The 27,366-nt window shown below is 37.0% G+C and overlaps 1 protein-coding gene across 1 annotated transcript in view; it reads right to left on the bottom strand.

Moving 5' to 3' along the window:
• The window catches only part of LOC120780145, a 301,454-nt gene that overhangs the window by 122,432 nt on the left and 151,656 nt on the right, over positions 1 to 27,366 (bottom strand). Inside the window, exon 12 of the mRNA XM_040112431.1 lies at positions 11,769 to 13,734. Within this exon, the coding sequence (XP_039968365.1) occupies positions 11,769 to 13,734 (1,966 nt within the window). The remainder of the gene's footprint in view (positions 1 to 11,768; positions 13,735 to 27,366) is intronic.

The following is a 27,366-nucleotide window of genomic DNA, read 5'->3' as shown; positions in this document are numbered from 1 at the left end:
CTGATTTTCTCCGCCAATATCGGTTATAGTTTTTACATAAAATATTTCGAAATTTTCCAAATAAACTTGACGCAGCCTTTTTCGAACACAATATTTGCTACTTTTGGAATAACACTACCGATAATTGGCCCATATCGTAAGTTATTGCTTTTTGTAACATAAAACGTAACCTCGATTGTGATTTTGTCTATTCCTACTTCCTTAGTTATATGTACTTCCGACTGTGTTTAGTTCACATTCTTTTATACCAAGCAATATACATTTGTCGCTGCTTAACTACAAATACTAAAAAGCTTCGGTATTTGTAAAATGTTGTATTATATCTCAGTAAGCTTAAATCATATACCGTTAATCTGAATTCTTTTAAAAATCAAACCGCTGCACAGTGATCGGTCTTGTATGAAATCAGCGGCCAAAAATACTTGCACTGCCTATATAAAAGTGAAACTTTTGCCAAAGCTTTTTAAAATCTCCATTTCCCGTTTCCGACTCCGCCACCCCGCGATGGTGACAAATTTTAATTAATTATATTAAATTAAAAAAGTTGATAAACGAAGAAAGGAATTTTTTGAATATTATTCAAATAAATCTAAAACTAATTTTAATAAAATTGATTTACTTTTGTATGACAGTTTCTTGGACAAGTGAAGAAAGGACCTAAGCTCAAAAGCAATTGGTTTAGCAAGTCCTGATTTGTAGCGATCCGTTAGTTTTTTTGTGTATGATGGAGTCGATACATCTTAAGGTCCTTATTGTTTGACTCAGCAGATCCGTGAATTAAAATTTTACGGACTGACGAGGGAAGATAATACCAGGAATATTTTGTTAAGTTAATTCCTTTGCAGGATCTAGCGCAAATCTAGTGCATTAAGCGTTTATTATACTGATTCCTTTTGAAATTGAATTCGAACAGGACGACAATAGGGGGTTGACGAAGGTCTGCAGTTTTTCCAAATTTGATTATGCTCTTCATCATTTTGCGATTTTATTATCAGTTATACAGGAACATACTTATGTCGTGACAAATAAAATATTGTCTTTCAAATTATTATTTTCAAATTTCTGCTTATATTCGCTTTAACCAGAATTGCCATCAAAGCCACATATTCCTATTCATAACAGGTAATTATGGGACTCATTCCGTTCATTAATTACATTTGTGACGCAATGTGGTCCAATAATTTTTATACCCTGAACAGGGTATATTAAGTTTGTCACGAAGTTTGTAACACCCAGAAGGAAGCGTCGGAGACCCTATAAAGTATATATATAAATGATCAGTATGTTGAGCTGAGTCGATTTAGCCATGTCCGTCTGTCTGTCTGTCCGTCTGTCTGTATACATATATACGAACTAGTCCCTCAGTTTTTAAGATATCCTTTTGAAATTTTGCAAACGTCATTTTCTCTTCAAGAAGCTACTCATTTGTCGGAACAGCCGATATCGGACCACTATAACATATATCTGCCATATAAACTGAACGATCGGAATCAAGTTCTTGTATGGAAAACTTTCACATTTGACAATGTATCATCACCAAATTTGGTACAGACTATTTTCTAAGGCAACAATGTATTCTCCGAAGAAATTGGTCAGATCGGTTGACTATAGCATATAGCTACCATACAAACTGAACGATCGGAATCAAGTTCTTGTATGGAAAACTTTCACATTTGATAATGTATCTTCACCAAATTTGGTACAGATTATTTTCCATAAAAACTATGTAATTTCCGAAGAAATTGGTCATATCGGTTAACTATAGCATCTAGCTACCATACAAACTGAACGATCGGAATCAAGTTCTTGTATGGAAAACTTTCACATTTGACAAGATATATTCACCACATTTGGTATAGATTATTACCTAAGGAAACAATGTAACCTCCGAAGAAATTGGTCAGATCGGTTAACTATAGCATATAGCTACCATACAAACTGAACGATCGGAATCAAGTTCTTGTATGGAAAACTTTCACATTTGACAATGCATCTTCACCAAATTTGGTACAGATTATTTTCCATAAAAACTATGTAATCTCCGAAGAAATGGGTCAGATCGGTTAACTATAGCATATAGCTACCATACAAACTGAACGATCGGAATCAAGTTCTTGTATGGAAAACTTTCACATTTGACAATGCATCTTCACCAAATTTGGTACAGATTATTTTCCATAAAAACTATGTAATCTCCGAAGAAATTGGTCATATCGGTTAACTATAGCATCTAGCTACCATACAAACTGAACGATCGGAATCAAGTTCTTGTATGGAAAACTTTCACATTTGACAAGATATATTCACCACATTTGGTATAGATTATTACCTAAGGAAACAATGTAACCTCCGAAGAAATTGGTCAGATCGGTTAACTATAGCATATAGCTACCATACAAACTGAACGATCGGAATCAAGTTCTTGTATGGAAAACTTTTGCATTTGACAAGATATATTTACGAAATTTGGTATAAATTATTTTCTAAGGCACCAATGTAATCTGTGAAGGGTATATTAGCTTCGGTGCAGCCGAAGTTAACGTTTTTTCTTGTTTTATCTCAACTTCAACATTAAATTCTGAGACCTTTTCTTGCTCAGGATAACTGTTTTTCCTTTAAAATGTTATCATAGTAGGGTAAAAAGTTAATATCAAGTTTTTTGTTATCGAAGCTTCTAATAATTATTAGAATTAGAATTATAATATAACGTAGTTTTGGCTGGTGATATTTACTAGTTATCATTTTCTCACTTTTATCAATTGTTTGTTTTATACGTACTTTTATTTAGGCACATCATATCGGTGTAAACTTTCACGCCTTTATATAATATTATAATTTTGAATTTTGGTGTTTAGAAAATGTGTGAAGAAGTATCACTTATCGCCGAAGAAAATTTAATAAAACTTCAGTATCTACTTATAAGTAAGATAATAAGTCTAAATAAAAGTACGTATAAAACAAACAAATGATAAAAGTGTGAAAATGATAAAATTAAAACCAAAGCTCAAATATGTATATCACCAGCCAAAACTACGGCAGCGAATACTGTTTTTATATCAGCTGAGCTTAGGAACCTTATAAGTAACAAGCGGAAGGTTCGGAAAATTTGGCAAACCAGTAGGTGTCCAATAGATAAAACAAGGTACAATACAGCATCAAACCAATTTAAAAAACGATAACATGAAATAAGAAATGAAGCAACTGCAGAGTTTCTCAAAAGTCTGGATCCTAACGCGAAAGACTACGATAACAGCCTTTGGAGAGCTACCAAATATTTAAAGCGACCTACAAAGCGAAATGTTACCATACGTAATTATAACGGAGATTGGTGTAAAACTGCCATGGATAAGGTTGAAGCATTTGCACAACGTTTCAACCAAATTCAAATCTTGCACCTGAAGATACTGAATTAATACAGTTCCTGGATGTACCTTGTCAAATGTGTCTTCCAATTCGTAAAATAACTGTTTCTGAAATTAAAGAAGAATTCGCCAAACTGAACCAAAAAAAATCACCAGGCTACGATAAAATTGACGGAAGAGTTACGAAAATACTCCCTCAAAAGAGTATTATATTTTTATGACTAATTTATAATGCAATTTTGAGGTTACATCACCTTCCTACACAATGGAAATGTGCGGAGGTTATAATGATTCCACAACCAAACAAACCCGAAAATATTTTGTCGTCCTACCGTCCTATTATCTTGCTGGTGACATTCTCTAAAGTGTTTGAAAGAATACTTATAAGTAGATTGTTACCAGTTTTGGATAAGTGCAATATAATACCGGAACATCAGTTTGGGTTAAGGAGATGTCATGGGACTCCAGAGCATAATCATCGTATAGTGAATATAATTACAAATGGTTTCGAGAAAAAGCTGTATTTCTTCATATACAACAAGCATTTGACCGAGTCTGGCGTTCAGGCTTGTTATATAAACTGAAAAAACTACTTCCTGCTCCATTTTTTCTCTTATTGAAACCATATTTAAACAATGCCACTTTTATGTTCAAATGAAAGGAGAAACGTCCAAACTATAAAGTATCCGTGCTGGTGTCCCACAGGGCAGTGTTCTGGGACCTGTCCTTTACACAATATTCACTGCTGATCTTCCAGTTGTCGGTGATATTCATGTAGCCACTTACGCTGATGATACAGCTATAATTGCATCCAAAAATACTGCGGTAGAAGTAACTCAAGTTATTCAAAATGAAATAATAGAAATTGAGCGATGGCTTAAGAAATGGAAAATAAAGGTTAATGCTGAGAAATTGAAACACGTCACATTTGCTCTGAGAAGAGGAGACTGTCCGCATGTATTTTTGAATAAGACACAAATTCGACATAGTGATTCCGCAAATTATCTCGGACTCGATATAAAATCGAAGAGTAACTTGGGAAGGCCACATTAAAAGCTTGAGCAAGACACTCAATATAAAAACAAAAAAAAAAAAAATGAATTGGCTTCTTGGGCGAAAATCACAGCTCAGTTTGGAGAACAAAGTTCGACTTTATAAGGCTATCTGGAAGCCTGTGTGCATAGACTTAGAAAACATTAACAAACTTGATTCATTTGAGGGCGAGACAGGGATCACAACTTTTTGTAAACCTAAATCGATGTATAAAGAAAAACATACCACTCAAAAGGTCACTTACAGAAAAATTGTTTTAAAATAATAGACCAACATATTATCACATAAAAACCACTGTGTTATATAACATATACCTTTATTATCAATACTCAAAAATATATTTACCGTTAGTTTTATTGGTGTTTAAAAAAATAGCTTTGATACAAACAGTGGTAAATTTCAAACATTCATTTTTTTATTTTTGGTCTGTTTCCAATGTAAATCAGACCGGTATCTTAACTTTTCTTATGAGATTTCGATCCACGACCAGCAAAACAGCTGTCACGTTAGATGGTAAAAGCATTACCGCAATGTTTTCATCATCTGATTGCAATTTGTCAATTGCCGTATGTGCAGTACATTTTCGAACCGGAAAATTTACCTGCTTAATAAACAATGATGGAACCAGCGGAAGAATAGCTCCCAGACGAGTTATCAAATTCCAAGGGTTTTCAAACCCCTTGAAGCAACGGGGATTTGGTCAATGGTTTCAACTTATGGGAACCATCTGCTTACGTACACAACATAAATGTGATTATATCCTTAGCTATTTTTTTCGGCCAGCTGCCGTCTTTTCGTTTGACACGACAAATGTTTTAACGGGAGAAAACGACAAACTAATTGCGATTCATTATATAGTTGCATGTTCGAAATTTCCATTTCATTCATTTTTAAGTGGCGAATACTGTATCGTTTCTTGAAATTTGCTAGCCATCCATCATTTGCATAAAATTGTTTTCCAGGATGCAATTTGGAAAATTCGAACTGGGCTCTTGACTTTAAAATTGCACAATTACGATGCCTTTGGCTTTAGAATCATTTATAGTTCCAACGTTGCCTCAAGAACGAGAAATTCTGACATATGCAAATTTTATTATTATTGGTTGCAGTTTGCCACTACCTCTAAAATTTTATAACGTTTTTTCTTTATTTTTAAGATGGCCGCCTTAGATACATTATAATCCAATGACAATCGATTTCCATGAATACCTTCATCGATTTCTCATACAATTTCAGTTTTTTATGGAAATTTAATCTGATTTGCAATTTGCAAATTGATATTTTTCAACATTTAAAATTAATTCGGGGAATACATAGCAATCGTTTTTCTTGCCAAACAAACAGTTGGGTTTGAGAAAATGAATAAGCTCAAAAAAGTTAAGCAAAAGTTAGCTTCTTAGAGCGCTACGTGGACGCTCAAAATCGGCCAACTTAGCCGAAGGTTTAAAGTTCTCGCGAGTTGTCTTTTGTGCGATTCTTTTGTATTTTAAATGCTATGTAAAATATTTATGTACTTATTATATCAAAGTTTAAGCTAACGTTTTATCATTTGTAAATGTAGTAGTACCAAAAACTACAAACACAAATTTGATTTGTCAGGGATTTCCCTGATTTTGATCTTCGGCACTGATTCCCCGATTTTCGTGAAAATTCCCTGATTTTCGTGAAAAATGCACTGATTCCCTGGTTTCTTCCTGAATCGGGGTTTTTTTTTTATTTTGAGTGAGTGGAGTAACAAGCGTAACCACCTCTCAGTTGAGACCGTTAAGAACATTGTACTTGCTCGATATACATAGCTTCAAAGAAATGAATTGTAACGATTTTTACAAGTATTTGTCCAACGATAAAAATTTATTTTTATTAAAAATTGGAGCGTCCGAAAAATATGTGAAAAAAGATGTTAATAAATGACGATTGTAGTAGCTTAGTGATAATTCTCATGAAGAGTCAGTATTACAAATACTGTTATTCAGATAATTTCAAGAATGTTTGCAATAAAAAACTAAAAATAGTATTCATTTTATATACCCCTAACTAAATCAAAAGATTGATCTAAGAAAAAAAAGACAATAAAAAAACACCATGGAGTTGGGCGGTGGGGTAAAAGTTTATGACCAAATTCGATTAATTTCGGGGATATATATGACTGAGACCGATATGGTTACCCTATATACTATATATGTAGTAGATCTCGTAATTTCACTGGCACTAAATTATATTCATTCCATTGATTGATTATGCTACTTTTTACACTCTGGCAACATGTTACAGTAGAGTATAATACTCTACCGATACTGCAAAATTGGTCAAAAACTTCTAAAAGTGCAATAAATTGATAACTAAATATGACAAAAACCTAAAATTTTACACCTGAGATTATGTAAGAGCTTTATGGGAGTTGTGGTAAAAATTGTACAATGAGGGTGACACCTCCCGCTTTTAGGTAAAATCAGATATCTCGGTACCCGAACGACTGATTTCGGTCTACAACCACCCCTACTTCTCATGTAGCACAATTTTAAATCCAATTTGATTCTTTCACTTTCCAGTACACAAATCAAAAAGTAATTTATATAACGGTATACAACTGTGCAGAGGACGGGGTCATGTGTAGAAGTTCACGCAAGTGAGGAAAGTTTACTGACATTTACTACAGTGACCATATAAAGGAGCGAAAGTTTGGTATTGGATTCGTGGTGGGAGAGAAACTCCGTCGCCATTCACTTGCGAGAGGCCAGAAACGATTCTTTTACATATGGCTCAAGCAGCTCACGACTTCTGACCTTTGACCAAGTATCCTCTGGGTAGCCTAAGAACATCCGTTTGAAGGCGAGCTAAAGTGAGAAGGCGAAACATTCCCTCCGCAGGGTTGGGTTGTGCGCTGGGTTTGGAACCCGCCATGTAAAAAATCATACCAATGAAAGGAAACAACAAGCCTCGGATGTGTGACCCCCCTTTTGATGACGACTATGGTAAACGAAATAAGGACTAAGAATTGAGGGCGTGCACCTGGAATGCCGGATTAATTAATTGAGAAGGTCCTGCTGCCCAACTGGTTGATGTCCTCGTTAAATTAAAGGCTGACATCACCGCCCTCCAAGAAATGCGATAGACGGGACAAGGACAGAGACGAGTAAGTCCATGTGACATTTACTACAGTGGCCATATAAAGGATTGCAAGTTTGGTGTTGGATTTTTGGTGGGAGAGAAACTCCGTCGCCGAGTACTATCATTCACTACGGTGAATGTACGTCTAGCCACAATCCGCATCAAAGCGAGGTTCTTCAACATATCGCTGATTTGCGCCCACGCCCCGACGGAAGAGAAGGACGATGTGACCAAAGATGCCTTCTATGAGCGCTGGGAGCACACCTATGAGAGCTGCCCCCGCCACGTTGTCAAAATCGTGCTTGGCGACTTCAACGCCAGGGTGGGCAAAGAAAGTATCTTTGGCACGACGGTCGGTAAATTCAGCCTCCACGATCACGTCTCCAGTGTTTTAGATGTGCGTGCGCTCCGAGGTCTTAACATCGACTCGGACCACTATCTTGTTGAAGCCAAGATTCGCACCCACCTCTGTGCAGCAAAACACGCACGCCAACAAACGCAAGGAAGGTTCGACGTCCAGAAGCTGCAATCACAACAGATAGCCGAACGATTTTCTACTCGATTTGCACTCCTGCTCTCTCAGAGCACTCGTCAACAACTCGGTATAAGGGAACTGTGGGACGGCATTTCAAACTCCTTACATACAACTGCATCCGAAACCATTGTTTTTCGGAAAATGCAAAAGAAAAGCTGGTACGACGGGGAGTGCCGTGTTGCAGCGGAGAGGAAACAGACTGCCTACCTCGCAACGTTATGATCGACCACAACACGGGCGGGATGGGATAGATACCGAGAGTTGAAGAGGGAAGCGAGACGCATTTGCAGAAAGAAAAAGAAAGAGGCCGAAATGCGTGACTATGAAGAGCTCGATAAGCTGGTCGACAGGGGTAATGCTCGAAAATTCTACGAAAAGATGCGGCGGCTAATTGAAGGTTTCAAGACCGGAGCATACTCTTGTAGAACCCGCAAAGGTGATCTAGTGACCGATGCCCGGAGCATATTTAAATTATGCTGGGAACACTTCTCCACCCTGATGAATGGCAGTGAACGCACAACGCCAGGAGAAAGCGAACCCGATTCCCCAATCGATGACGATGGAGCAGACGTTCCATTGTTTGACCATGAAGAAGTTCAAATAGCAATTACCCGTCTGAAGAACAACAAAGCGGCGGGGGCGATGGATTGCCGGCCGAGCTATTCAAACATGGCGGCGAAGAACTGATAAGGAGCATGCATCAGCTTCTTTGTAAAATATGTTCGGAAGAAAGCATGCCCAACGATTGGAATTAAGTGTGCTATGCACAATCCACAAAAAGGGGACCCCACAATCTGCGCGTACTAACGTGGGATAAGCCTCCTTAACATTGCGTATAAAGTTTTATTGAGCGTATTGTGTGAAAGATTAAGGCCCACCGTCAACAAACTGATTGGAACTTATCAGTGTGGCTTTAGACCTGGCAAATCAACAACCGTCCAGATATTCACCACGCGCCGTGAAAGGAGAATCGACACACACCACCCCTTTGTCGATTTCAAAGCTGCTTTCGACAGCGCGAAAAGGAGCTGCCTCTATGCCGCGATGTCTGAATTTGGACAATATGACCTAGCCAGCGTAGCCGCTGTCTTCTAATTCGCTGAACTATGTCAATGTCGTCATATATCTCATACAGCTCATCGTTCCAAAGAATGCGATATTCGCCGTGGCCAACGCGCAAAGGACCATAAATCTTTCGCAAAACTTTTCTCTCGCAACGTCGACTCATCAGTTGTTGTCATCGTCCAAGCCTATGCACCATATAGCAGGACGGGAATTATGAGTGAGGACTCTGCTTCTCAATTGCCTACTCAGTCCGAAGTAGCACCTGTTGGCAAGAGTTATGCTGCGTTGGATTTCCAGGCTGACATTGTTGGTGGTGTTTACGCTGGTTCCAAGATGGACGAAATTATCTACGGCTTCAAAGTTATGACTGTCAACAGTGACGTGAGAGCCAAGTCGCGAGTGTGACGACTGTGTGTTTGATGACAGGAGATATTTCGTCTTGCCCTCGTTCACTACCAGACCCATTTCTTTTGCTTCCTTGTCCAGTCTGGAGAAAGCAGAACTAACGGCGCGGGTGTTGAGGCCGATGATATCAATATCACCGGCATACGTCAGCGGCTGTACACTCTTATAAAAGATTGTACCTGCTCTATTAAGTTCTGCAGCTCGAATTATTTTCTCCAGCAGCAGGTTGAAGAAGTCAGTTTTTAATTTTTTCCGACTTACAATTTATTAATTTACACTTTTATATTTTTTCATAAACGGTATTCTTTGGGAGAGTAAGAAATAGCCGTTTTGTACTAGGCGACCTTAACATACATCTAGGGGATTCAAAATTAATCAAATGAATAGCACTAATCGGGTATTTTAATTAGAAAGCGATTTAATTGAACCGAATTCCTTTCGATCGAATGATTAATTAAGGAATGAATTACACAATTTTCTTTAACGCAAAATCAAGTATCAACTAATAAGGAAGGACTAAGGGGGCTTAGGGAAATATTGACCCTATTCAACATATTTTTGATAGACAGAAATACTATTACCATGAAAGGATTCTCTCTGAATTTCATGAAAAGGATTCGTCTGAATTTCGTCTCATACATTGTGCGATATTTTCGGTCAAAGGTGAACTATAGATACTGAAGTTCACATATTTGGTACCTAGGGGCTTGAACAGTTTCGGTTTAAATTTGTGCAAGTTTTGGTCAAAATGTGGCGTATTATAAAGGAATTATGGTGCAAAATTGTATCCTGTTATATATATTAATTGCTTCTTTATTGGTGTACTGGAAATTGAATTCAAATTGAATTTAAAATTGTATTTTATATGAATTAGGCGTGGCTTTAGTCCGATTTCGCCTACTTTCGCATTGTGACATAGGAAAATGAGAAATATAATAGGTACTTAATTTATTAGAAATCGATAGTTCTTATAGTAGTACCGTGGGGAGTGACCGGAATTATCGTCCGATTTTCATTTTCACACTGCGATAGAAGTTGTTGTAATATTTGAACTGGATAATTTTGTTATTGTAGCTTTAGTGGTTTAGTAGATATACATATTTATACAAGTAGTATTATACTTATTAGAGGACAAAATTCGTTGCACGCAGGTGACCCTTGCTGGTGCTTACATAGTTGTGGCACTTTATAGGTTTTCGGTTAATGGAAGGACGGGCGGACAGATTTCAACTTATTACGTCATCCTTATCATTTTTATATACATAACCCTATATATCTATTTCGATTAGTTTTAGGTGATAAATTCAACCGTTAGGTGATCAAAACTATAATACTCTGTAGCAACTGGTTGCAAGAGTATAAAAATATCGAAAGGCCAAGTCATTAACGAGGCGCGCCACTTTATTCTTTGACATTTAGTTCAGACAGATTCTGCTATCTAGGATACACTATGCTAATTGAAGGAAAAGCGAATGTTTGTTGCTACAGAGTATTATAGTTTTGTTCACCTAACGGTTGTATGTATCACCTAAAACCAATCGAGATAGATATAGGGTTATATATGTATGTATATAAATGCTAAGAAAAGTTGAAATCCGGTTGACTCTCTGTCTGTCCGTCCGTGCTACCTGTAACTTGAGTAAAAATTGAGATATCTTTATGAAACTTTGTATGCAGGTTCCTTAGTACCAAAAAAATCGAGTTCGTAGATGGGCGTAATCGGACCATTGCCACGCCCACAATGTTTAATGTGAATATCTCCTAAACCACTAAAGCTACAACAACCAAATCCACCCAGCACGAATAATAAAACAACAATATCGGTCAATTTTTGAGTTATCTCAATGAAAATCTCAGAACGTATTTTCTTCATACCGGTATACCAAGATTTTCAAACATCCGGCTGATTTTGTATAATGTCTATGTATATTGATTTTAGTTTTTCTAACAAATCTTATGCCGAATATACTTGTATATGTAGGTCAGTGTATAAGTTATATATGGTGACGTTTTACATCGTAAGGTGTTTCCCTGGCTTTGCTTCCTGCAAGTTACAAGAGTGTAAAATGTTCGGTTGCACCCGAACTTAAGCCTTTTTAACTTGTTACAGACTATTTTTTAAAAGGATAAACTATTTTAAGCGCGCCTCGGAAACTGAAAAATGATTTGACTCGACTTTGACAATAATATATATACATTACTTATATGAATACTAATTTATATCATAACACTCCACTTACCTCGAAAGCTGTTGTAAGCAAAAAACATGTTTTGCCTGTGGTCGTTATCAAATTACCATTGAATACATTTTCCTCTAAATGCAATTTTCCAGTAACATTTAGATTTTTTTTCAATGGTAGTTCCAAAATTATATTTAAATAATATTCAGGCGATTTTACTAAGTCCGTGATTTGATTGTAATTAACTTCAATACCGGCTTCGTTCGTAAAATTTTCCGCGTTGTGGACACTACAGTACAGTTTTTCATGGAATTGCCGAAAGTCTGTGTCAACCTTGTGTTCCGTTATCAATTTTATTTTTTTTATACTTTTAAAAGGTGTTACCAAATTCAGTACATTAATTATGTGTAAATAATCTGGAAAATATAGATTATTTTGTATATCTATAAAGCCTTGTGGAAGTTTAATGTTCCCATTGATAAAATAATAGTCTAATATTTCTTCAATATCCAGAATGCCTTCAACCGCAGGCCAGAAGAGTAAATCGATGAGAAAGTCTATGTTATAAGAAAAAAATTCTTCGTATTCGAAATTTTCAATATTACTGTATTCTTTCTGGTCAATTTTCGGAGGTTTGAAATTTTCGTCAAATCTTGTTTCGAGATCAACAATTTCGGTATCTAATTGTTTTAAAATAACCGATTTAGGTTTTCCATTTATTTTTATACCACACTCATATCGTGAAAGTCTTGAATGTAAATGTAGTGCAAATGAATCCGCTTTTAAAAACTTAACGACAAAACCGTTTTCTTCAAAGTCTTTAAGAGGAGTATATACTTTGCAAGAATATTCAAAATCTGTTAAATCGTTCATGTAGGAAACTCCCATGAAACCAATCGTAATATTATTCCATATGCCTCGCATATCTACAGCATCTTCTTTAAGTTTCGCGTATAAGGCAGCATGTTTTACATTTTCAATGGGTGTTGCTACACTAAACTTAACATCAAAATTAGCAAGAGATTTAATATCAAGTAATACCTCAATTCCAAGAGCTGTGGATGGCGTACGAATTTCTGCAACAACGTTGCGTTTTTTTTCTATTACTCCAAATCGACCTTTTATATAGCGATATTCGTTTAATGGAGTTGTTATATTAATAGTAATCATATTTTCATTAAATTTATTAACATAACCATTCATAGTTAAAGAGATTTCTCGTAAATTATATGTTATTGAAGCTGCTCCGATTAAATTTCTTTTGTTATGAAGGCTCCATTTTGTAACTAAACCGCCTTTCCAGAACTCTTTATGCGGACTGATTACAAAAATTGTACCACTGATGTTTTGGTAGTGAAGGCCTTTTCTGAACTCCCATTTTGAATACCAACAATATGTTTTAGTATCATTTGCGCTACTGTAATGCAAACTTAAATCTGTATCTATTTTGCTTCCATCATACAAATGAAGTATTTTTAAGCTTATCGATGGCACTTCTATAAGCGAACTATTTAAGCCAAAACCAATATCAATATTTTTCAGAACTTCTTGCATTTTTACATCATATTTGTAAACAAGTTCAATGTGCTCATTTCCACCCCACATTATCGATGTATTGGCTAATAATAGACTGTAAAAATTGTATAAACTTGCATCGAAGGTGCTTACATTCCAACCATTGAAAGGTGTGTGAACCTCAGCATGAAGCCAATTACTTTTATTTTGTCCAGACCAAAGGCCGAGACTGTATTTTAAATTAATTGCTTTATTGATATCCCACGAAGTATAAAAATGTCCATAATATTCCGGCCACCGGGTTTGGGTATTATAAAGGCATGTTATTGTGCGTCCAGGATATGTTACTAAGATTTGACCATTACGTTCATTAATAGAGGGCGTTTTGTTTTCCAAAAAAAGTAATATTCGTTGCGAAGGATCACGATTTATGTCCCAGTTTAGTTCAAACGATATTTCCCTGTGTTCATCTAAATTCAGTACGCTAGATTTTATACGAATGTCACGCAATCTACAAAAAAATATAACAATTGTATAGAAATCATATGGCTAAAACAAAAGAAGGAAATAAATGCATAAATTACCAACAATTTTTAGAACTAGTGAAAAATCAACGCAAATTGTTAAAATCTACAGCTTTGCTAAACTTACTAATTTTATGTTATAAGATAACGTATTACATGAGCAAATTTTTTGTCCTGACTGAGATATTGCGCCGAAAGCAAAAAATCTCTATTCCTCTATAAGAGTACTAACCTTAAATAGGATACTGTCCCAGTTTTATTATTCCAAACAACCCATCGTAATTTGTTGGTCTCAACGCTCGCCTGCTATTTTTGATTTAGCAAGTCTTTTTGACATTTATGTACGCAGAATTATTATTATCGACTATCGCATAAATGGTAATCAATATACAATTGTGCACTATTGAATCGATTGAACGTCAAATGCCCTCAGTTAGCTATAGGCGTGATTGTAGTCTGATTTTGCACATTTTTACAGTGTGACAATGTACATATCTCTATCTATCTCTCTTAGTTTTAGGTAATACGTGCAACCTTTAAAAACGATGAATAAAACTACATATTATACTCTGTGGCAACAAAAGTATAAAAGACACATCTACTTGGACAACCCTTTACATAGTGACATAAACATAATAACATAATTAAAGTAATTTTAAGTATACCTAGCTGTAAGTGAAGGTTTCATATTATTTTTATACTCACGCATTTCGCACATATGTAGTATGGTATAACAACAAAATAATATAATACTTCAAACACATTAATAATGCACTGGTAGCCTATAAAGTAACCAGGTAATCCTCGTAAGTCCTACTTGCTTGCATACATATATGCGATTATGCGAAACGGGAGAAATTAGCAAAGCTAGAACAAGAAGCAATGGAAAAAGAGGATCCGGGACCGGAATACTGGCGGCCATACCGGCCAACGAGTTAAAACACTCGTTCGACATGCTTTTGGACCGTGCAAAAAGCTGTATTGAAGCAGAATAAAATGAATAAAATAGTTTGATTTTGCCGAAAAAATTATTTGTTCTGTCGTTTTTATACTCTCGCAACAATGTTGCTAAGGAGAGTATTATAGTTTTGTTCACATAACGGTTGTTTGTAAGTCCTAAAACTAGAAGAATCAGATATAGGGCTATATATACCAAAGTGATCAGGGTGACGAGTAGAGTCGAAATCCGGATGTCTGTCTGTCCGTCCGTCCGTCTGTCCGTCCGTCCGTGCAAGCTGTAACTTGAGTAAAAATTGAGATATCATGATGAAACTTGGTACACGTATTCCTTGGCGCCATAAGAAAGTTAAGTTCGAAGATGGGCAAAATCGGCCAACTGCCACGCCCACAAAATGGCGGAAACCGAAAAGCTATAAAGTGTCATAACTAGGCCATAAATAAAGATATTAAAGTGAAATTTGGCACAAAGGATCGCATTAGGGAGGGGCATATGTGGACGCGATTTCTTTGGAAAAGTGGGCGTGGCCCCGCCCCCTACTAAGTTTTTTGTACATATCTCGGAAACTACTATAGCTATGTCAACCAAACTCTATAGAGTCGTTTCCCTCAGGCATTTCCATATACAGTTTAAAAATGGAAGAAATCGGATAATAACCACGCCCACCTCCCATACAAAGGTTATGTTGAAAATCACTAAAAGTGCGTTAACCGACTAACAAAAAACGTCAGAAACACTAAATTTTACGGAAGAAATGGCAGAAGGAAGCCGCATCCAGGCTTTTTTTTAAAATTGAAAATGGGCGTGGTCTCGCCCACTTATGGACCAAAAACCATATCTCAGGAACTACTAGACCGATTTCAATGAAATTCGGTATATAATATTTTCTTAACACCCTGATGACATGTACGAAATACGGGTGGAATCGGTTTACAACCATGCCTTCTTCCAATATAACGCTATTTTGAATTCCATTTGATGCCTTCTCTGAATAATTTATAGTACATTAGGAACCAATGATGATAGCGGAATAAAACTTTACAAAAATACGGTATTTGAAAAATATGTAAATGACGAATAATGAAATCTCGATTATCACTTTATCATGCAAGAGTATAAATGTTCGGTGACACCCGAACTTAGCCCTTCCTTACTTGTTTAAAAATTGAAAATAAGCGTGGCCTCGCCCACTTATGGACCAAAAACCATATCTCAGGAACTACTAGACCGATTTCAATGAAATTCGGTATATAATATTTTCTTAACACTCTGATGACATGTACGAAATATGGGTGAAATCGGTTCACAACCACGCCTTCTTCCAATATAACGCTATTTTGAATTCCATCTGATGCCTTCTCTGTATAATATATAGTACATTAGGAACCAATGACGATAGCGCAATAAAACTTTACAAAAATACGGTATTTGAAAAATGCCGAGAGTATAAAATGTTCGGTGACACCCGAACTTAGCCCTTCCTTACTTGTTTTAAGTCCTGTTTACTTTAGAACGCACCTTGTACTATACATATGCTCACCTTTCGCAAGTTCTTGTTGCTTTAATCACTGCAAAAACTGCTATTGATTATTTCCATCAATATTTGAAATTTCGAATTGAATTAACTTCACCCACGTTGAAATACTTTCAAAATACTTTCAGCTGTTGACAAAACTGTACAAAAAGCAAAAAAAAAACGTTAACTTCGTCTGCACCGAAGCTCCGAAGCTAATATACCCTTCACAGGTGCATTTCGTTCAGTAACTATGTGTCCGGTTTGTATCGAAGCTATATGCTAACTATATTAATCCGATCTGAACAATTTTGTCGGAGATTATGTTATTACCTTAAGCAGTATTCCATGTCAAATTTCGTGAAGATACCACGCCAAATGCGAAAGTTTTCCATATAAGCCCTTTATTCCGATCGTTGTGTTTGTATGGCAACCATATACTATAGTGAGCCGATCTGGACAATTTATTCCTAAATTATATTATTTCTATAAACAATAACTCGTACAAATTTCGTGAAGATATATCGTCAAATGAGGAAGTTTCTCATGCAAGCATTTGATTCTGATCATTCAATTTGTATTACAGCTATTTGCTATAGTTAACCGATCTGAACAGATTACATTGTTGCCTTACAAGATAATCTATACCAAATTTCGTGAATATATCTTGTCAAATGCAAAAGTTTACCATACCAACACTAGATTCCGATCGTTCAGTTTGTAAAGCAGATAATTATATGCTATAGTAAGCCGATCTGAACAATTTCTTCGTATATTACATTATTATCTCAGAAAATAACCTGTGCCAACTGTTGTGAAGATACATTGTCAAATGTGAAAGTTTACCATAAAAGAACTTGATTCCGATCGTTCAGTTTGTATGACACCTATATGTTATAGTGGTCCGATATCGGCAGTTCCGACAAATGAGCAGCTTTTTGAAGAGAAAAGGACGTTTACAAAATTTCAAAACGATATCTTAACAAGTAAGAAAGGGCTAAGTTCGGGTGTCACCGAAGATTTTATACTCTCGCATGATAAAGTGATAATCGAGATTTCATTATCCGTCATTTACATATTTTTCAAATACCGTATTTTTGTAAAGTTTTATTCCGCTATCATCATTGGTTCCTAATGTACTATAAATTATTCAGAGAAGGCATCAAATGGAATTCAAAATAGCGTTATATTGGAAGAAGGCGTGGTTGTGAACCGATTTCACCCATATTTCGTACATGTCATCAGAGTGTTAAGAAAATATTATATACCGAATTTCATTGAAATCGGTCAAGTAGTTCCTTAGATATGGTTTTTGGTCCATAAGTGGGCGACGCCACGCCCATTTTCAATTAAAAAAAAGACCTGGGTGCAGCTTCCTTCTGCCATTTCTTCTGTAAAATTTGGTGTTTCTGACGTTTTTTGTTGGTCGGTTAACGCACTTTTAGTGATTTTCAACATAACCTTTGTATGGGAGGTGGGCGTGGTTATTATCCCATTTCTTCTGTATATGGAAATGCCTGAAGGAAACCACTCTATAGAGTTTGGTTGACATAGCTATAGTAGTTTCCGAGATATGTACAAAAAACTAAGTAGGGGGCGGGGCCATGCTCTTTTTTCCAAAAAAATTACGTCCAAATATGCCCCTCTCTAATTCGATCCTTTGTGCCAAAATTCACTTTAATATCTTTATTTATGGCTTAGTTATGACACTTTGTAGGTTTTCGGTTTTCGCCATTTTGTGGCCGTGGCAGTTTGCCGATTTTGCCCATCTTCGAACTTAACCTTTTTATGGAGCCAAGAAATACGTGTACCAAGTTTCATCATGATATCTCAATTTTTACTCAAGTTACAGCTTGCACGGGCGGACGGACAGACGGACGGACGGTCAGACAGACATCCGGATTTCAACTCTACTCGTCACCCTGATCACTGTAACCCTATATCTGACTCTTTTAGTTTTAGGACTTACAAACAACCGTTATGTGAACAAAACTATCCTTAGCAACTTTGTTGCGAGAGTATAAAAACTGAGGGACTAGTTCGTATATATACAGACAGACAGATGGACAGACGGACAGACATGGCTAAACCGACTCTGCTCAACATACTGATCATTTATATATATACTTTATAGGCTCTCCGACGCTTCCTTCTGGGTGTTACAAACTTCGTGACAAATTTAATACACTCTGTTCAGGGCATACAAATATTGAACATGACGGGAGGCTGGAAACCTTTATAAAGACTCTCCTATTTTCGACACATTGGGAAATATTCCCTATACATTTCGCAATTTGACCGATATTTTTTGTAAGAAGTTAGTCATAGGTACTCAGTTCTACGATATAGATATCTGATGACTTGAAAAGTTATTGGGCTATTTGTGCTAGGTTTTACTTCATTGATGCTTAATTTATATTCTATTATATACTCCAAAGAGAAGGAAGTAGACGGTAAATTTAAAATTGTGTTATAATTGTTAAGTTGCGTAGTTGTAGTCCGATTTCCTCCATTTTCGCACTTTAAGGTAAATGATAAATGGGGGCTATGTTACGCCCTGAATTTAATTGAAACTTCCACTGTTCTTTGTTCAATGTATTGTCGCACTTTTAATTGTTTTCAAAATAACCGTTATATGTGGAGTGGGCGTGGTTATTAATCGATTTTATGCACTTTCACACTGTGTAAATCTGACGTAAGTAAAACTCAATAATTTGTTACACTTCCAGCACTCGAACTGTAACCAACTTCAGACCGTTCGTGCAGCTGTCGCACTGGAATCAGCTTTTTATAAATTTGCTGAATGACAGCTCGAAGTATTGTTCACAAGTGTACAAAAGCGTTTTGCCAAAAGTGAACGCAAAAAAAGTGATCAGCGATGGTATTCAAACGTAATAGTGTGATTGCTTTATATTTGGCTGGAAAATCACAGCCAGCAACTGTTCGAGAGCTCAAACACCTTGATGTGAATAAAGTTTTTATTTATCGCATCATCACTCGTTACAATGATACCGGTAGCATCGCAAAACGCCATGGAGGAGGTCATCAAAAGACTGCAACGTCACGTGAGATGGTTCGGAAAGTGAAGAAGCGACTTGAGCGAAATCCACGACGAAGTGCCAATCAAATGGCTAAAGAACTGAAAATATCCGCAGCATCCGACGCATATTGAAAAATGCTTAAGGTCAAGTCTTACAAGTTCCAAAAGGCCCATGATCTCACACCGAAGCAGCAATAAGTAAGACTTGAGAGAGCAGTTGCTTCGCTTAGCCGAAAGCGATCAAATTCCGAACATTGTGTTTGGAGAAAAAATTTTTCCAATTGAGCAATTCGTAAACTATCAAAACGATAGGGTTTACTTGAACGACCATTCATATGAGAATCTAAGTCATCGGTTGGCCACCAGGAGGCAGCACCCGTCACAAATAATTTTTTGGGCCGCTGTCACCGCATATGGGCGCTCTCCAATTGTTTTCATCGAGCCTGGCGTCAAAGTAAATGCGACCTATTATCGGAAAAGTATTCTGGAGGCTGTTTTGAGTCCGTGGGCAAACAAACATTTCGGTCGCAAACCATGGACGTTTGAACAAGACTCAGCACCGTCTCACAAAGCGCGAGGAACCAATAATGGCTGAAAAACAACGTTCCGAACTTCATTACGACCACACAATGGCTCTCGAATTCACCAGATGCGAATCCAATGGATTATTCTCTCTAGGTCATTTTGGAGAGCAATGTCCGAAGTAAAAAATACACCAATCTCGAAATGCTGAAGAAAGCCATTGTTCGTGAGTGGGCCAAAATACCGGCAAGTCACATTCGGGCAGCCTGCGAGTCGTTTTTTGACTCTCCCAAGGCCATAGTTAATTAAAAAGATGGTCATATCGAGCAAAAGTGAATTGGTCCTGAATTTACTATTATTTTCGCACATTTTTTACTCTAAAATAAATAAAAATAATTTTCCAAACCAAATTTATGGCTTTTTTAATTGGTTACACTTCGAGTGCTGGACCCTGTATACTCGAAAGAATATTTCATAGACGAAAACTGCTAGTTATAGAATTGTGGGCCAAGGTCTAAGCCAACTCCATTCTTATTAAGCACTAAACCACTTAATTATTAAGGAAGCTTGTCCAATTAATTTTACTTAAGCATCACACATTTTAACAAACCATAATTATTTAAAGACCGGCGGAAAATCGCAAATCAGTATATAGGATATATAGGGAAGTAAAGATCTGGACTGATTTAACTAACTTTTGACACGTATATCCAAGAACATATTTTCAAGCAATTTTATCAATATATAACTCATATACTGACCGAATTGGGATTTGGTTTGTTAGAATAACGAAAATCATTATATTTAGTATATAGGAGGTTAGGTAATTCCTAATCCAATATCACATATTTTTGGCACTAAACAATAGTACATATGTCCAATATTATACGTTCAGTTAATTTAATTAATTTACCTACACATTGGCCGATACATGGGTTATTATTTAGTTAGATATTGATCCGATTCATTTCATTTTTGGCACAGGACACTCTCTGAGCTTCTATAGCATATCTCACAAATTGACCGATATTTTCGATAAAAAGTTCGTAATAGGAACTGGGCGCCAGATTGCTACAGTTGTTACTGGCACGATCTAACCAAAAAAAATGTGGTGCGATCGAAGCGAAATTTCGGAGGCGGGAGCGTCATGGTTTGGGGAGCATTTTGCTATGATTCTCGGCTTAACCTGGTGCATGAACTCCACAGCGTACATAGATCTACTCCAACAAAACCTCATTCCATTTGTAAGGCAAGCAACGGAAATCGAATATGTATTCCAACAGGACAATGCCTCGTTACATGCTTCTCGGCAAACAAAGACATGGTTGGAGAACCAAGAATAGTCTTTACTTGATTGGCCGGCATGCAACCCGGATTGTAACCCCATAGAAAATCTGTGGGGAGTAATGGCAGGGAAAGTTTACGGCAATGGGCGTCAATGCAGCAACGTCAATGTGCTTAAAACTTCAATTCAGCAATGTTGGCTTGATTTGAGCGGAGATTTGTTCAAAAATCTTGTTGAGTCTATGCCAAGTCGCATTTTTGCTGTTATTGAAAACCGGGGTGGCCATACCAAGTACTAAGATTAAGTTAAAGTATCGAGTTTTATTTTGTTTTCCATAAGATGTGGAGTGCGCTTAAATGAATATCTCCTTAAAAATCCAGATTTCTTTAAAATTTTGTTAAGTTTTTACTAATTACTGTTGAATTGATAAAAATTTTAAATAAACAATATGTAAGACAATAAAATGAATAACTTTCAATAATTAAATGCAACAATTAAAGCTTTTATTTATTAAAAACCCAAAACATATGACTGCGCTTATACGAATGTCTACCACTGTATTATATTATTCAAAATGGGCACTGCCACAAGGTGGAATCGCGGAAGTTGGGAGTTATTAAGGGGTTACATAGGTTTGCAGGATTCAAAAAATCTATTTTTTTATTGTCTTATTAAATTCTACAACCTCTAATTTCTTCTACCTCTAGATTATTGTACTAAATTTTCCAAGTAATAATTTCTGAGATACAGCCTTAAGAACTTGTGCGCTCGAGGCAAGCTAGGCTCAGTGCGCCGTCTTTAAACGCGTGTTTATCGATACTGACTTTGACGTCAGTTGGCAAAGTTTTTCGAGAACTACTCAGCCGATTTTCATGAAATTTTACAAAGGGCTTTGAGATACAATGATAAAAGGCGTCGCAACGCCCGATTTAAAAATTTTTTTTTTCTAAAAACTCAGAACTTCTTTGTTAATAATGTATGTTTGTAAAAATAAAAAATTTTAATAAAATATTCTATTTTTTATAGAGAAAAAATATTCAAAACGGGTGGTTTTTACCCGAGGAAACGTATGTAAACCCTTAAGCTAAAGTCTTCGAACTGACCGCAATATCTTTGATGAAGTTAAGCAGAGATAAAGAGATGCCCAACTCTCCTGTCACAGGAAATTTGAGAACCGCTCACCTACCGAACTTTGACAGTTGGCTGGATTCGGTAGGTTTGAACGGAGGGATTTGTTGTCGCCGGTCAAGATCGCTAATAAAAAATTTAAAACAATGAAATGCGAAATTTAAAAATATTTCATGAAACGTTTTGCAATTTAATGCATTGTAGAATTAATTTTCAATTACAAATTAACATTAAAAGCATTTATTAATTGAGAACTAACAGCCTTATTAAGTATTGAAAGATCAAAAGTCAGTTGTTTTAATATACCATAAAATCATAAAAAAGGACTTAAGTAGTTTCGCCATATATTAAAAATCCAATATATAATTTGCAATCGTAATAAATCGTATGATTTAAACTCTGCAAGTCTTTCAAAATCGTAAATTTTAGTTCAAATCCAGTCAATCTAACCGAAAATATATTTGAATATTAGAAAAATAAAATTTAATACGCCCATCACGGAGCTCTCGGTACCTACCTCTCAAGAGCAATGCCAAAAGCTGCTCAAGAGGGCTTTAGCTTTGGCCAATATTGCAGATGTGTAGACAACTCTCTAATAAGATTGTAGAATACTTACAAGGTTTGTCCGGAAAGTAATAGGACTGAGTCGATTTAAAAAAAATATATAGTATAAACCAATCGTTACAATTCTTTAAAAACTTTCAAACTAGGCTCCTTCTGCGTCCTAGAATGAAGGCGTCACGGAAATCATTCTCCGGAACAGCCTTGAGAGCCGAGGTGCATGCTGCTTGGATTCCTTCTTTCGTCTCAAAATGCTTGCCTTTCATCGGCTTTTTCAGGCAAGGAAACAAAAAAGTCCGAGTGGCCACATCTGGGTAGGGCGGCTGCGGAGTCTTTGGGAGGCCGGCCTTGGTTAGGTAACTGTTCACAAGGAAAGCGATGTGAGCCGCCGTTGCCGTGGTGCAACTTTCAATCAGCTGCGATGTCTTGTCGGACCCGATTGACCCTTTGTTTCAGTCTCTTGAGGACTTCCACGTAAACTTGAGTTTGGAGGAGGAACAAATTCAAAAATAGAGCATGAGCATTGTTTTCACTTTGGATTTGCTTCAAAGGCCTGGTGCCACACACAACACTTCTTGCTAAAGCAACGGTCTCGGTTTGATCATATCTAACGTCTCTGGCGCAGATTTACCGATTTTCACACAGAATTTAATCGCGTACCTTTTACAAAAACACGTAGCGCGAAAATGTTTATCCTGACTCTCCAGATGCTCAGAGACAACTGACCAGCCGCTCGTTCACTAGCTAGGAACGACCTCTACTGAATCCAGTCGGAGTGTGCACGCTCCGAAGTACAGTCGCCGCAGAAGGAAATCAGTCTTATTACTTTCCGGACAATACCAGTCTGAACAGATGGTTCTTTTGTGCTTGGTACATTTTCACCTTGCATTTAGTTTTTCTTCGCTGTCCGGGTGTTTGTTGGTGCCTGCATACTGGTTGCGGGCAGCGCATTTGATGTTTCCTGGTTGCTGTTTTCTGCTGCTTCTGTTGACTATGTCTTTGTTTCATATTGCCAGGAGTTGTTCTTGTTGGCTCGACAAAGCAAAAGAAGTAGACATTTAGGGAATGTCTATTTATATGCACTCAATATTGTTTGTTCTTATGCTCTTGCAACCAGTTACTACAGAGTATTATACTTGTAGTTTTGTTCACCTAACGGTTGTACATATCACCGGAAACTATGCGAGATAAATATAGGGTTATATATATATTAGGTTGTCAAATATCTCTTTTCTCCTTTCTGCTCTTTATTCAATGCTTTAAAAAAGTCTTACAGCAATCGGATTTAGTTCAAATATGCGCCGTTTCGTTCAATAATCTGTTTCCATCTAGACGGCAATTTCGTAATACCCGACGCGTAGAAGCCCCCCTCCTTATTTACGAAGAACTCGGACAGCCTCTTTTGAATTCAACTTTACACCAACAAGGGCATTCGCCATGGACAGGAGGGGGTGTTAATCACTTGGCGCTGTGTTCGGGCTATATGGTGGATGCGATAAAACCTCTCATCCGAGCTCTCGTAGCTTCTGACGAGTCATCAACGAATTGTGTTGTTTGTATCGTTCTTATCCCTTCAAGTTTTGCACAATTGTTATATACATACATATATATGCAATAAGTATGTACAATATAGTTTGTTATACATTGTTAATATATAAATTATAAAATATGTAAGTATGTAGTAGTAATATTTTTTTACCTTATATTGGAAAGGAAATCTGCGATAATTATATATTAGCACACATATGTATTAATTTTCATATGTTTGGATGTCTTTATCCTTTATGTACTATAAGTAAATGTACACCTGTTGTCAAACACGAAAGTTAATAAAATCCGACACAAAGGTTAATGCTATAATCTGAGCTAAGCGTATTCTTGCGCTCAATTCTCAATGTGTGTTCGCTGGCTGGCCAGCATACCAATAAGCAACTACAACCCCATAGCTCGGTTATCCCGCCAAGATCTGCAGCTCGAAAGAACAACAGAAGAACGTTTGTGTTAGATTTGTATTTAAAAGAATACCGTATAGTAAAAAAAGGGAAACAAATCGTGAAAAGTGTGAAAAATAATAAAAATTATTCAATTTAAACAATAAGGTGTTCGCTTCTCTAAAAAAATCATAAAAAGGAAAATGTTGAATACCAGCAATAATACAATTCTTCGAGAAGCTTTCATTCTATAAGTTCAGTACTTTTGTCTGAAAAAAGTAATTAAATTAACTAAAATCAATAACACATTTGTATGTATGTACATGTATGTTTTCTACATTTTTCAAATTATTAGCACAGGTACTGAGCGGACTTGGCAAGCATTTGCCGATAAGCTTGATTAATTAACTTCACAATTGAATCGATTAACGTCTCCCACTGTTCAGTATCTATCTGCAGACAGTAATGCTAGCTTGGCCCTAATCTCACCAAACACACAGCAAAACCTTCCTGGCCGTCCATCATGGCTTGACCGCTGTTTGGGACGATTCACCTGCCTAAGACCACGACAGTTTTCGCTTGATATTGTCGTACGTGATCCATTTTTCGTCGCCAGTCACCACCCGCTTTAAAAATGGGTCGAGTTCTTCCGTTTCAGTAGCATATCGCAAGCGTTGATTCGGTCCAGAAGGTTTTTTTGCGTCAAATCATGCGGCACCCAAACATCAAGCTTTTTTTATATCCAGCCTTCCGCAGATGGTTTAAAATGGTTTGGTGACTAACTCATATCTTCTGGGCGATGTCACGAGATGCCATATCCCGGTCTAACTCGATGTTTTCCATGGTTTTATCGGTATTCGTTGTCACAGGTCTTCCGCCGGCTGGCTAATCCATGGTGTCGTTTTCACCCGCTCTGAATCGTTGAAACCATTCCTCCGCAGTTCGAAGTGATAAAGTATCATCCCAAAAAAACACCATTAATCTAACGGAACGTTTTGGTAGCGGATTTAACGAAGGAAAACTTTAAAATAGCGCGAATTTCGGCGTCAGTGAACTCCATGTTTACACGTCTATAACTGTTGAACGCAATATCCAAACTAATCATTCATAGCGTCGTTTTGTCGGTTATGTCAAAACCTTTCGAAGATGTATAGTATTGCCAGAAACGAGCTTTGTTGCGCTTTATATATAGCCGCGAAATCCAAAAGACAAAAAGGCGGAAGGGAGATATTTAACAACCAATATAAATTATTAGGGAGACGAGAAAAGTGGAAAACCGGTTGACTGTCTGTCTGTTCGTCCGTCCGTGCAAGCTGTATACCATAGTAAAAATAGATATATTTTGATATGCAGTTTTCTTAGCACCAAAATAATTACAAGTTCGTAGATGGACGTTATCGGACCATGGACCACGCCCACAAATCGCCGTTAACAGAAAACTTATAAAGAGCCCTAACTAAGCACTAAATTAAGATATGAAACCCTAATTTGGCACAGGGGATCGTAGTAGCCAGGGGCACCTGTGAGCAAACATTTTTGGAAAAGTAGGAGTGGCCCTGCCCTTTAATAAATTTATTTATACATATGTACCTCCTAAACCAATTAAACTTCAACAACAGAGCTCGCCCAGCACGAATACCATAAAAATCGATAGTGTGCAAATGGATGAAATCGGAGGATAACCCCGCTCACTCCCCATATAACAGCACTGTTCAAAACAACTAAAAGCGCAAAAAATCACTACTTTAATGAGTCAGAAACGTAGAAAGTTGCCGCGAAGATGGTTTTACAAGGCTTTAGAGCGACCGGTTAAAAATTAGCCGATGGGTGTGGAATAATGCTTTTAGTTACCAAATTTTTGTACCCCAATACCTGTAGTAGACTTTTGTTCGAAAATATCGGTCAATGTCTGAGAGATATAAATAAAAATCATTCTTCTCTTCAAATGGTATGTCTGTATGTTATTTAGGAACGCCCTCTACCGAATCCAGTCGGCGCGCGCACGCTAAAAAGTCGCGGCAGAGGAAAATCAGTCCGATTGTTTTCCGGAAAAAACCCTGCATGTAAATTTGTTAACACTCATTCATTTAGAACTATTTTTTGTTCAATGAAATAAAACTACAACAACTAAACATATACAATTGACCCTAAGCAAATCAGCTCAATGCCTTGCGTCTTTCTTCGCCCTCCGCCCGCGCTCTGATATATGCCTTAGCTATTTACCGTTCTAAGAGCTGCGAAACTGACTACTAAAAGCTGAGCCGTCCTCAACATGTTAAAGGAGAATGGAGTCATGTGTAGAAGTTCACGCAGGGTTGTGCGCTGAGTCACGCAAAAAAACACTCTCAATGTAAAAAACAAAAACATTTGGGACAAGGGCTGAGACTAAGAAATTATTGTGACATTTATCACAGTGGCCATATAAAAGGGGGCAAATTCGGTGTGGGATTCGCAGAGACTCCACCGGCGAGTCCTGGATGGAACCATGAAGAATTTTGAATAGCAATTACTCGTCTATAGAACAACAATGCGGTGGGGCCACGGGGTGCCGGTCACGCCCGTTCAATCCCCAAAGAGGAAGATCCCGCAATCTGCGCCAAGCACCGTGATATAAGTGTCGCATATAGTAATGTAAGCCTCCATATCGCCTATATAATATACGAGTATAGTAATGTAAGAAC

This window comes from Bactrocera tryoni, unplaced genomic scaffold, assembly GCF_016617805.1.
Source record: "Bactrocera tryoni isolate S06 unplaced genomic scaffold, CSIRO_BtryS06_freeze2 scaffold_190, whole genome shotgun sequence".
Taxonomy (NCBI): domain Eukaryota; kingdom Metazoa; phylum Arthropoda; class Insecta; order Diptera; family Tephritidae; genus Bactrocera; species Bactrocera tryoni.
Note: the sequence above shows the minus strand (reverse complement) of the source record. Positions and strands in the feature narration are given on the sequence as shown.